Below are 13,653 nucleotides of genomic sequence, written 5' to 3' on the forward strand. Positions count from 1 at the left end.
CGTTCACAAAGTGGTGATCCTCACCCAATCTTAGCTTTGCTTTTGGGGATGCTCCTTTTATACCCAATCATGACACTCACAATTAGTGTCTTCAGTTCCCAAATGCTTATTGAGTGTTGCTAGAAAGAAAGGTGATGTAACACAGAGGTAAACCAATATTTGCACAAAATCAATAAAGATTATCAGTTTGAACATTAAATATCTTGTCTTTACGGTGTATTCAGTTGAATATAGGTTGAAGAGAATTTGCAAATCATTGTATTCTGTTTTTATTTACATTTCACACAACTTCCCAACTTCATTGGAATTGGAGTTGTATGAGGCATGTTTTTAGACCTGCATATATGAATGCTGGTCTAAAAGTTCAAAAACCTTTCCTTTCCTTCAACTGCGTATTGTGTTTGATACTTTGAAACATTGGCAGAATTTCAAAATAAGTTCCATTTTTTAACGTTTTTTCTAAATACGTGGATATGTTGGCTAAATATGTTGACTCTAGAGTCAAGACAGAAGTCAGGCTACCAGAGCAAGAAATTTAGCTGAGGAAGCATCTGCGATTAGAATGGAAACCTCCTTGTGTCAAGCAACCCAGTCCAATCGAAGATTCAAGCTTCTCTACTATGGAAATCACCTGGGCAACTGAGAGCCTTCACAGAAACTCTACACCCAAACTCAACCGGAAGTACCTGAGCACGCCAGCCACATTGTTCTGCCTCGGTTGCTATGTCAGAGTACTTCAGATGTTTGCGTTCATGTGCTTCCCCAACTGCTGCTTCCCATGGCACAGTTAGTTCCACAATGAACAGTGACTTCTGAGAGGTTGACCACAAGACCAGGTTCGGCCTGAGATTTGTTGTAATGATCTCAGACGGGAAGACGGGTTTCTGGTCTAAGTCAACCTGGATTCTCCAGTCCCGGGCAATGTCAAGGAGGGTCACTTCTGCCCTTGCAAATGGCTTTGCTGGGAGTTGTCCTGCTCTTATAAAGGAGGTGGTGTTTGAGTGTATTGGTTGAGGGAGAGTATTGTTGGTAGTTCTCCTTCCTTCCAGGGTGACCGCCAGTTGTCATACGACCTGGTTGTGTCTCCAGGTATACCAGCCTTGGGACAAACTGGTTTTGCAGCCAGTGAGGATGTGCTTCAGTGTTGCAGTGGTTTGGCAAAGTGCACAAGAAGGATTTTCTCCAAACCATTGGCTTAGGTTCTTGGGTGTGGGAAGAACATCATAGGTGGCTCTGATGATGAAGCAGATTTAGCTTCCTCCAACTCCCAAAGATCCTTCCATGTGAGCTTTTGATGCTCCAGGTTTTCCCAGCTAGTCCATTGGCCCTGTTTGGACTGCGAGACAGCCTTTCCGCATCTGTCTGCCTCCTCTTGTTGCCGCACCTGAGCAACCACTAGCCTTCTCCTCTGGGTTGATGTTGTCTTGAGTCATATGGGTCGACTATCCTCAAGTCCAAGCCCACCTCTTCTATGCTGCACCTGTCCTACAATGTCTCTATGTCTGAGATCAGATTTTGCCTGTTGTACGGCAAAAAAAAGTTAAGTCATGTGCTCCACACTCCAAGTAGCTGGTGGCGATAATGCTCAAACATTGGTTGCTAACCCCTAATAGAATAAGAATAAAAAGAACTTTAATAATCCCGAAGGAAACTGTTTTGCCAGAGTGCTGAAACAGTAAACATTTTTTTTTACAGTGAGAACAGGGAGTACAACATGTTTATGCAAAATGACTGAAGACACTTGCACAAGATGTTGACAGTATTGCACATAGCTCTGAGTAACTGAAAAACTCTGTCATGTATTCATCCTGCAGAAGAGGGAGGAGTTATACAGTCTGATTGCCACAGGTAGGAAGAACCTTCTGTGGAGCACCTTGGTGGCCTCAGTCTTTCGCTGAAGGAGTTCTGACAGGACATCCAGGTGGCATGCAGGGGGTGTGAGGTGTTGTCATGGATGGTGAGCAGTTTTCTCAACATCCTCCTCTCGGTAGAGGTGAGCAGATCGATCCTAATATCGATAATATCGATACCAACGCTGGTATTGATATTGAATGATCCTCATGTAAAAAGATTGATACTCAAGCTTGTTTTCTCTCCCGCACACACTGACTGCTGTGCACGCAGATTCATCAAAGTCTACTCTCTGTCTGTAAGAGCAGCGCTGCGTCACACAACATGGAGCAGCGCACCCTTGTATTGTGGTTTGTCAGCCCTCTGCCTCAGGAGATTTTGTTTTAAGTTGTGTTGAGTGATTTTTTTTTTTTGCAAAAATGTTGATTGTGATAATAAAGTATTTTGTTGTCACGTACAATGTTTGGCAAAATTCTAACCTAGGTCTTTTGGATCCTTTGGATCTATGAAGCTTAAATATGAAAAAGTATCGGTATCGATATCGGCGATACTGGGCCTGTATTTACTTGGTATCGGATCAATACCAAAATTCCCGATATCATCCACCTCTACCTCTCGGACACCTCCGACATTCTACAATACAATAGAGCCTTTATTGTCATTGTACATACACATACATACAAACAACAAAATTTGTCCTCTGCATTTAACCCATCCTAATTATCGTTAGACACAATCCAACCACGAGGAGCAGTGGGCAACCACAGTCCAGCGCCCGGGGACCAACTCCAGATGTAGAGACGCTGCCTTGATTTTGAATTTCACTTTTTAAAGACAACAGTGACTAACAGTCTCTGTACATTCAGTCGCCTGAATGCTGCTTGTACAGAATAATGAGTTGCTTTGCAACCATATATAGCTGAAATAAGCTAACTTCAACAAATAGGCATAAATCAAAACATAACTATGGGAAAATGACTGTGTAGTATTTTAGTATTTACTGACACTGTATTTATACCTTTTCATCTGCATTTGTGAAAGTGTTTCTTGACTTAGTCTTCTACTTACGAAGTCTGTTAGAAAAGTATCCGACCTTATTATTTAAAAAAAAAAAACATATGGATTTGAATCACGTGTGATTGCGTCAGACAAGCTTGAACCTTCGTGCGCATGCGTGAGTTTTTTCATGCCTGTCGGTTGCGTCATTCGCCTGTGAGCGAATGACGCATGAATGACGCATGAATGACGAATGACGCGCGGTGGAGCAGCTTCTCTTTCCATGACAAAAACTCCTGTAACAGTGAAATGTGCCGTTCATTTTTAAATTGGACGCTGTCTTGATCCGGTATGTAATCTGACTAGCACAGGAATTGTGAAAAGACGTGGACATCAGCACTTTTCCTGCACATTAAGACAGACGTGCCGAGGAGTTCCGCGCGTCGCGGTGCAGCCGCTCGGCGCAAAGCAACGCCATGATGAAGCCTCACGGGACATGTTCTGGCATGTCCAGCTCATGCACAATCACAATCGGATATTCACACGACTGGAAAGCAACCGGAATCCGTCTGAAATCCACCTGAAAGCTGTCCTGAGAGACCAACACCGAGATGGTTTTGTCCCGCGTAATGAACGGCTCCGTGGCGCGTCCCTCCGCTTTTCTTTCCATGAAAAAAACTCCTGTAACGGTGGAATGTGCCGGAAAAAGTGCTGATGTCCACATATTCTGCCTTTTTGTGAAAGTCAGACGAGGTCCTGGATCAACAAAGCTTTCACGTTGGAAATGATCTGGTTGGTCCAGCGGGGTGTCATCCTGTCGATGGGGGCTGGGAGCGCGCCGCGCTCTCACCAGTTGTGGGCCGTCCTTAAAGTGGCAGTAACACCCCGTAATCTGTTTAATCCCCATAAAATCGTCCCTTAAAGCCTTATTAATTTTTCGAACGGTGTCCACCTGGAGGTCTCTCACAGTTTCTGGAAAAAAATTGATGCAGCAAAGCTCCAAATCGTTCAGACATTTATTTGCAATAAAAAATAGATGAGAGGGGTGGACCACACCTCACTCAAAGCCTGCTCACAGGCGAATGACGCAACCGACAGGCATGAAAAAACTCACGCATGCGCATGAGGGTTCAAGCTTGTCTGACGCAATCACACGTGATTCAAATCCATATGTTTTTTTTTTTAAAATAATAAGGTCGGATACTTTTCTAACAGACCTCGTATCTCTTTCTTTTTTTTAACCCAGTTAACAGAGCAGGAAGTGGAGTGGGCTCTTGATAAGGCCTTGGTGTTATTCAAGTTGTTGGAGGAGAAAGATGTACGAAAGATATTACAAGCAGCATCGTGCCTGCAGGTTGCTCAGCAACAAGAGTGTCTCAGAGGACTCTGAGAAGAATATGATCTCTAGGCTCAAGGTAAAAGGATGAGGAATTTGTTTTTTCCCCTTCTACTCTCTCCTGTCTATTCAGTATCATTATAACCACTAAACCATTTTAATACTTTGTCTGTGGGTCTCGCTAATTATTTTCTTTTGTTGTTGTTGTTGTTGTTGTTGTTGTCTCACCCCCCGTCCCCCTTCCCAGAGAGAATGTGACTATTATTTCACATCTAAATTGGAAGGAATGTTCAAAGACATGAGCATCACCAACACCACCATGGATGAGTTCAGGAAACACATTACGTCCACAGGGGTAATGCATTTAAACAACAACAAAACTTTACATTTTGTGCAGGGACCACGCTTATCTCATACATATGCAATAAATCGACTTTAGCAACAATTTCCACCGGATGGTGCCAACTCGCCTTTCGATACCAGGCACTTCCTTTTTCAATGCTGATTTGAGCTCCCTCTTACCTTCAACTCAGTGCACAAAGAAGAATCTGACAGACACTAATTGGTGAATAATAGAAATTTTGAGTTGTAGTTCAGTTCACACAGTGCAACTTGAGTAGTGACTTTTTTGTTTATTTGTTTGTTTTTTTAAATGGAGTTCGTCCAGGACCTCTTTTGCCTCCTGTCTCCCTTCACATGATGACGCAGTGATGGTGACATTTCTCTCTGACCAGTCAGTAATCAGCATTATTATATGGCTGCAAAGCTACGCCCGCTCTGATTGGCTGATTATTGGTCGGATAATTTCCCACATCGGACCGGTTACCATGACAATTGGTCCGTAGCGCATTTTTTTAAGGCTTGCATCTTACCTTTCATTGTACTTGTTACAATGACAATAAAGAATCTGTATTTGTAAGTACCACCGTTTGAGGAATAGAAAACCGAAAAATGCGGTTCGAGCCAAGTTCACCAGGTGAAGCACCAAAAGAAAGACCTTACATCACAGGTTCCAAACTCATTCTGTAAAGGGCCACGAAGGTTTAGCTTTTCATTTCAGCCGCAGATACAAGCACCATAAAATCTGCTGAGCTGTCTGTAACCACCCCCCCCACCCCACCCCCACGCTTTGCTATGGGTTTGAATGCAAAAATAAAATTACTTGATTTAAAAGGTGTCTTTTTAACAAGCATATCTCTTCTCTTGATTGAATACCCATTTATGGTTCAGCTGTATTACTTTCTTACTTTTAGGGCTTTTTGACCTCTATTTCACAGTCCTACTTTTTCAGGGCTGTCTATTTCAAACTGTCACCCAGGCTGCTCCAGTGCTCTGCACTATTATTAACCCCCATTAGCTATGTTTTTGATCCTACGTTGTCCTTTGACCTCCACATTGGAGATATTACGAGGACTGCTTTCTTCCGCCTGCGAAATGTAGCGAAGATTCGCCCCATCCTGTCTATAGCTGATGCTAAGACCTTGATTCATGCGTTTGTCTATTCTATCTTGGACTACTGCAATGTTCTATTTTCTGGTTTATCACAGTCCAGCATTACGGGTATCCAATTGGTTCAAAATGCTGCTGTCAGACTTTTGACAAGAAGCAGAAAGTTTGACCACATTACACCCATTTTGGTGTCTCTTCACTGGCTTCCTGTCCCTGTGAGATCAGATTGTAAGGTTCTGCTATAAAATTGTTCATGGACTGGCATCTCCCTTCCGAGCTGACCTAATTAAACCTTACGTACCGGCCTGGGATTTGCATTCTCAGGGTGCAGGACTACTGTGTCTCTAGGGTGAATAAAAAATCTGCATATCACAGAGCTTTCCCTTATCATGCCCCTGTTCTGTGGAATGAAACTAAGATTCTGTAGGGACTTTCAAGTCCAGGCTTAAGACGCACTTATTTTCCCTTTTGTATGGCTAGCATACTGGCATAGTATGTTACTATGCTTTTTATTCTTTTAAATTCATTTTTTTTAGGAAACAGAGTGTGCAGTGGCCTGAACTTTATCTAAATTCTGAGTCTTTTAGTGAAGCTTAGGGGTAGTGGCCTCAATCACCTTAGTGTTTCTTCCGTTTCTCTTGTTGCTTAATGCTGACAAATTATACTGTATTTGTTGTCTTTCTGATGCCTGATTCTGTTTTTTTTCTCTCTGTTTGAGGTGTGGCTCCATCCAGAGATGGGTGTGGTGTCTGTTTCTGTAACCATCCTGTCCTGTGCACCGGCAACATTTCCTGTATATTCGTTTTGTGAATTGTTTTGTAAATTGTGTCGGTAGCATGGCCCAAGCAGAGGGTCACCCGTTTGAGTCTGTTCTGCTTGAGGTTTCTTCCTCAAATCATCAGAGGGAGCTTTTCCTTACCACTGTCGCCTGTGTGCCTGCTCTGGGGGTTGGTAAGGTTAGACCTTACTTGTGTGAAGCACCTTGAGGCACCTTTGTTGTGATTTGGTGCTATATAAATTAAAATAAATTGAAATTGAATTGAAATTGCTACGTTTCTCTGTTGGCAAAGAAAAACCTGGCAGCACTTCTCAGTTTTTGAAGAGCTTTGGCCTTTTATTTAGCCACAAAACACTACACTACATCACTGTTACTGCTACTATTAAGTACGAATGCAATGCAGTGACAACCCCAGTGCGTGTGTGTATACACACTTGACAATAGTTCATTCTCTTAAAATGTCACTCATCTGTCACAGGGACCTACATCCTCAACAGTTCTGTTGAACCCCAATTAAATGTACTGTATAGTGCATGTGGTTGTTTTGATCACAAACTTGCATGTGGCAGTTTGTTATGTTTTCGGTCGAGTTTGTTTGTTTGTTTGTCTGTCTGTTTGTCAGCAGGATAACTCAAAAAGTTTTGAACAGATTTTGATGAAATTTTGTGGAGTGGTTGGAAATGACAAGAGGAACAAGTGATTAAATTTTAGTGGTGATCCGGATCACGATCCGGATCCAGGAATTTTCTAAGGGATTCTTCACCCGCAATGGTGAAAAATCCTTTAAAAAATTCCTGGAATAGGGATGGGGGGAATTTTGACATTCTAGTTTCTAACTCCACAAAAACAAGGCAGAAAGGCTTGAAAAAATTAGGGTGTAACGTAGTCAAGTTTCGTGATGATCGGATCCGGATTCCAGATCTGGTGATCCAGAATTGTTGTGAAAGTGTAGTGACACGGACCCACAACAGGGGGCGTAAATGAACGGACAATGAGAGTCAAATATGAACACTTTACTGATGTGAAAAGCACAACTAAACACAGCAGATTTATAGAATATGTACAATAGTCAATTAGCAAAGGTGACGTGTGGGCAGGCTCGAGGATAGAGGACGTCTGTCCTGAGAAGAACCGGAACCACACGATTTCCTCCGCCACCGAACCTGGAGAATACTGGAGCCGCCAAATCCCGAACACCCCAGGTGGCCAGTGTCTCCGCGTGTCGGATCTGGTACTGCTGGCGAGGAGCAGAGACAATCAGATGTGGGTGTGTGAACACCCAGTAACAACAACGGTGGGAATTCACCTCCACCTCTAACACACACTCGTGCAGCGTCTGTGTAACCACTTATCTGGATATGCAGGCTGAGAAGGTTACCTCCTAAGGTAGACGATATCTCGGCAACGAGGTGGAGATGACGTCCGGTCTTTATGGAGTGGGATGATGAAGTGTAGATGGGTGACAGCTGTCAAGAGATAATGAGTGACATCTGTCACCCCCGGCTGTGTCCGTGGCGGCAGCGCCCTCTCGTGCCTGAAGCCCGCACTTCTGGCAGGGCGCCCTCTGGTGGTGGGCCAGCAGTACCTCCTCTTCTGGCGGCCCACACAATAGGACCCCCCCCCTTAACGGGCGCCTCCTGGCGCCCGACCAGGCTTGTCCGGGTGACGGCGGTAGAAATCGGCCAGGAGGGCCAGGTCCAGGATGAAGCTCCTCTTCACCCAGGAGCGTTCTTCGGGTCCATACCCCTCCCAGTCCACCAACTACTGGAACCCCTGGCCCATCCGACGGACGTCCAGGAGCCGGCGCACCGTCCAAGCCGGCTCCCCGTCAATGATCCGGGCAGGAGGCGGCGCCGGTCCGGGAGCACAGAGGGGTGAGGTGTGGTGGGGTTTGATTCTTGACACATGAAACACCGGATGGATCCGCAGTGAAGCTGAGAGTCGGAGCTTCACTGCGGCAGGACTGAGGATTTTGAGGATTTCATACGGTCCAATGTACCTGTCCTTGAGCTTTGGAGAGACCACCTGGAGGGGGATGTCCTTTGTGGATAGCCACACCTCCTGCCCGGGCTGGTAAGCAGGGGCCGGGGACCGCCGGCGGTCTGCATGGGTCTTCGCCCTCGTCCGGGCCTTTAACAAGGCAGAACGGGCGGAGCGCCACACCCAACGGCACTTCCGCAGGTGGGCCTGGACCGTGGGCACACTGACCTCTCCCTCCACCATGGGAAACAACGGGGGCTGATACCCCAAACACACCTCAAACGGGGAGAGGCTGGTGGCAGAGGACACCTGGCTGTTATGTGCGTACTCGATCCAGGCCAGATGTTCACTCCAGGCCGTCGGGTGTGCGGACGTCACACAGCGCAGGGCTTGCTCCAATTCCTGATTGGCCCGTTCTGCCTGTCCATTGGTCTGCGGGTGATACCTGGACGAGAGGCTCACAGTGGCCCCTAGTTCCCGGCAGAAGCTCCTCCAGACGTGTGAGGAAAACTGGGGACCATGATCAGAGACGATGTCGGTAGGTATCCCATGCAGACGGACGACGTGGTGGACCAGGAGGTCTGCAGTCTCCTGGGCCGTGGGGAGCTTCAGGAGGGCCACGAAGTGGGCCGCCTTGGAGAATCGGTCCACTATCGTGAAGATGGTTGTCATGCCCTGGGACGGCGGGAGGCCCGTGACAAAATCCAGACCGATGTGGGACCAGGGGTAATGAGGCACAGGAAGTGGCTGAAGAAGTCCCTGTGCCTTCTGGTGGTCTGCCTTGCCCCTGGCACAGGTGGTGCAGGCCTGGATATATTCCCGGACGTCGGCCTCCAGGGACGCCCACCAGAAGCGCTGCCGGACCACTGCCACGGTCCTTCGCACCCCCGGATGACAGGAGAGCTTAGAACCGTGACAGAAATCCAAGACAGCAGCTCTTGCCTCTGGTGGGACGTAGAGTCTGTTCTTCGGCCCTGTTCCGGGGTCCGGGCTCTGTGCGAGGGCCTCCCGGACAGTCTTTTCCATGTCCCAGGTGAGGGTGGCCACGATAGTGGACTCCGGAATGATGGGCTCCGGTGGATCCGATAGCTCAGTCTTGACTTCATCTTCATGCACCCGGGACAAGGCATCCGATCTCTGGTTCTTGGTCCCGGGGCGGTAGGTGATCTGGAAGTCAAAACGTCCGAACAACAGTGACCAGCGGGCTTGCCTGGGGTTCAGCCGCCTGGCGGTCCTGATATACTCCAGGTTCCGATGGTCAGTGAAAACCGTGAATGGCACAGACGCTCCCTCCAACAGGTGTCTCCACTCCTCAAGAGCCTCTTTCACCGCAAGGAGTTCTCGATTGCCGACGTCATAGTTCCGTTCAGCTGGGGTCAACCTGCGGGAAAAATAGGCACACGGGTGAAGGACCTTATCGGTCTCTCCGCTCTGGGATAGCACGGCTCCTATCCCTGAGTCAGAGGCGTCCACTTCGACCACAAACTGGCGGCTAAGGTCGGGCTGCACCAGCACTGGTGCAGTCGAGAACCGTCGTTTCAACTCCTTGAACGCAGCTTTGCACCGATCCGACCAGGTGAAGGGGACTTTAGGAGAGGTCAGGGCTGTCAGGGGGCTAACTATCTGGCTGTAGCCCTTTATGAACCTCCTGTAGAAATTTGCAAAGCCGAGGAACTGTTGCAACTTCCTCTGGCTTGTAGGTTGGGGCCAATCTCTCACCGCTGCAACCTTGGCCGGATCAGGGGCGACGGAGTTAGAGGAGATGATAAACCCCAGGAAGGACAAAGAAGTGCGGTGAAACTCACACTTCTCGCCCTTCACAAACAGCCGGTTCTCCAACAACCGCTGCAGGACCTGACGTACATGCTGGACATGAGTCTCAGGGTCCGGGGAAAAGATGAGAATATCGTCCAGATACACGAAGACGAATCGGTGCAGGAAGTCCCGCAAGACATCGTTTACCAAAGCTTGGAACGTTGCGGGGGCGTTAGTGAGGCCGAATGGCATGACCAGGTACTCAAAGTGACCTAACGGGGTGTTAAATGCCGTCTTCCATTCGTCTCCCTTCTGGACCCGAACCAGGTGATACGCATTCCGAAGATCCAATTTTGTAAAGATTTTGGCTCCATGCAGGGGGGTGAACACGGAATCCAACAAGGGCAACGGGTATCGATTGCGAACCGTAATCTCATTCAGCCCCCTGTAATCAATGCATGGACGGAGTCCGCCATCTTTCTTGCCCACAAAAAAGAAACCTGCAACCATCGGGGAGGTGGAATTTCGGATCAACCCGGCAGCTAATGAGTCCCGGATGTAGGTCTCCATTGATTCGCGTTCAGGTCGTGAGAGGTTGTACAGCCTGCTGGACGGGAACTCCACGCCTGGTATCAAATCAATGGCACAATCGTACGGACGGTGCGGAGGAAGGGTGAGTGCCAGATCCTTGCTGAAGACGTCAGCAAGATCATGGTACTCAACCGGCACCGCTGTCAGATTGGGAGGGACTTTGACCTCCTCCTTAGCCTGTAAACCGGGAGGAACCGAGGATCCTAAACACACCTGATGGCAGGTTTCGCTCCACTGAACCACCACCCCAGACGGCCAATCAATCCAGGGATTGTGTTTCAACATCCAAGGGAAGCCCAAAATCACGCGGGAGGTAGAAGGAGTCACAAAAAACTCGATCTCCTCCCGATGATTCCCAGACACTACCAGAGTTACTGGTTGTGTCTTGTGCGTGATTAAAGGGAGAAGGGTGCCATCTAGTGCCCGCACCTGCAATGGTGAAGGAAGAGCCACCAGAGGGAGCCCTGCTTCCCTAGCCCATCTGCTATCCAGCAGATTCCCTTCTGACCCCATGTCCACCAGTGCTGGGGCTTGAAGGGTTAAATCCCCACTCAGGATTGTAACTGGGAGTCGTGTGGCAATACGTGTGTGTCCCACGTGCATGTTATGACCCCCCTTTAGCCCAGTCTCTAAAGGCGAGTGTTGTCGTTTTGGCCGTTTGGGGCAGTTTCTCTGTATATGCTCCTTGGAGCTGCAGAAAAAACACTCCCCGTGGACCAGCCTCTTCATTCTGTCATTTGATCTTATCTTGGCCCTGCGCGTTTCCCTAGCAACATCAGCAGGGGGTGCTGTTGCCCCACGGAGCTCTGCGGCTGTGGAGCGTGGGGAGGGCGGAACCTTTTCAGACCCGGAAGGGAGAGGGACGGCGCGTGCCCGGCCACGTCCTTCGTCTCGCTCCCGATGGCGTTCCTCTAACCGATTGTCTAACCGTATAACGAGATCAATAAGTCCATCCAAATCTCACGGTTCGTTCTTGGCCACCAGGTGCTCCTTCAGGACTGACGACAGTCCGTTTATGAAGGCGGCGCGGAGCGCAGCGTTATTCCAGCCGGACCTCGCAGCCGCAATGCGGAAGTCGACTGCATAAGCGGCTGCGCGCCGGCGTCCCTGTCTCAGTGACAGCAGCACAGTTGAAGCGGTCTCTCCCCTGTTAGGGTGATCAAACACGGTTTTGAACTCCCTCACAAACCCAGTGTACGTATGAAGGAGCCGTGAATTTTGCTCCCAAAACGCCGTAGCCCAAGCGCGTGCCTCTCCTCGAAGCAGATTAATTACATAAGCTACTTTACTAGCATCAGACGCGTACATGACGGGACGTTGTGCAAAGACGAGCGAACACTGCATGAGAAAGTCTGCGCACGTCTCCACACAACCTCCGTACGGCTCTGGGGGGCTTATGTATGCTTCAGGGGATGGTGGGAGGGGTTGTTGAACGACCAGTGGAACATTTATATCCTGCACAGGGTCAGCAGGAGGAGGAGCTGCAGCAGCGCCCTGAGCGCTCGCTGCCACCTGTGCGGAGAGAGCCTCCACCCTGCGGTTCAGGAGGATGTTTTGCTCGGTCATCTGATCCAACCGAGCCGTAAAGGCGGTGAGGATGTGCTGCAACTCACCAATCACGCCTCCTGCAGACGCCTGTGCACCCTGCTCTCCCATTGGCCGTTCAATTGCTGGGTGACGCCCCTCGGAGTCCATGACGCTGGCCGAGATATCCTGTTGTGAAAGTGTAGTGACACGGACCCACAACAGGGGGCGTAAATGAACGGACAATGAGAGTCAAATATGAACACTTTACTGTTGTGAAAAGCACAACTAAACACAGCAGATTTATAGAATATGTACAATAGTCAATTAGCAAAGGTGACGTGTGGGCAGGCTCGAGGATAGAGGACGTCTGTCCTGAGAAGAACCGGAACCACACGATTTCCTCCGCCACCGAACCTGGAGAATACTGGAGCCGCCAAATCCCGAACACCCCAGGTGGCCAGTGTCTCCGCGTGTCGGATCTGGTACTGCTGGCGAGGAGCAGAGACAATCAGATGTGGGTGTGTGAACACCCAGTAACAACAACGGTGGGAATTCACCTCCACCTCTAACACACACTCGTGCAGCGTCTGTGTAACCACTTATCTGGATATGCAGGCTGAGAAGGTTACCTCCTAAGGTAGACGATATCTCGGCAACGAGGTGGAGATGACGTCCAGTCTTTATGGAGTGGGATGATGAAGTGTAGATGGGTGACAGCTGTCAAGAGATAATGAGTGACAGCTGTCACCCCCAGCTGTGTCCGTGGCGGCAGCGCCCTCTCGTGCCTGAAGCCCGCACTTCAGGCAGGACGCCCTCTGGTGGTGGGCCAGCAGTACCTCCTCTTCTGGCGGCCCACACAACACAGAATATGCAAAAATATAGGGAAAATAGAAAATGTGTCAGTGTGAGGTGACAAATGAAGCTAGAGATGCACAACTAACACCAAATTGTAGCTGAATCTACTGATTCAGTAAGGTGTCATCAGATTTGATGTAGCTTCAAATGTTATGGAGCTAGATCCAGAAGAAAACCGCCATTACCGAAAAATCGTTTTTGTACAATAACTTTTGAACTAATAAAGACATAAAAATGATTCCAAGTTCTAGTGGTATGTTTTCATGGTCAAAGATGTCAAATATAAAGGAAAGAAAAGTGTGTGTATCATAGTTTTGGTTGTAACACTGAATTGTTGAATAGATCACTGTGCCAAGGAGGGAATCTCTTTAGGGTCAGTGACCCTATGGCCTTGTTTAGCACATGCAACACTTAAAAAAATAGTTCTATTTCAGAATTTACTGTTATTTATTTAGAGAAGTATTTCATAAATGTTAAAAAATTCATATATTTGCAGTTTAGTTGAATAATAAATTGAATTTTGTCTCTTATTTGT

At 48.1% G+C, this 13,653-nt stretch overlaps 1 protein-coding gene across 2 annotated transcripts in view; it reads left to right on the top strand.

Annotated features, from left to right (window-relative positions):
* Positions 1–4,098: 4,098 nt before the first annotated feature.
* The window catches only part of LOC117522668 (AP-1 complex subunit sigma-3-like), a 28,587-nt gene continuing 19,032 nt past the window's right edge, over positions 4,099–13,653 (top strand). For both annotated transcript variants that reach the window (XM_034184113.1, XM_034184114.1), the window contains exon 1: positions 4,099–4,262. In XM_034184113.1, the coding sequence (XP_034040004.1) occupies positions 4,164–4,262 (99 nt within the window). In that variant the 5' untranslated portion in view covers positions 4,099–4,163. The remainder of the gene's footprint in view (positions 4,263–13,653) is intronic.

This window comes from Thalassophryne amazonica, chromosome 12, assembly GCF_902500255.1.
Source record: "Thalassophryne amazonica chromosome 12, fThaAma1.1, whole genome shotgun sequence".
NCBI lineage: Eukaryota > Metazoa > Chordata > Actinopteri > Batrachoidiformes > Batrachoididae > Thalassophryne > Thalassophryne amazonica.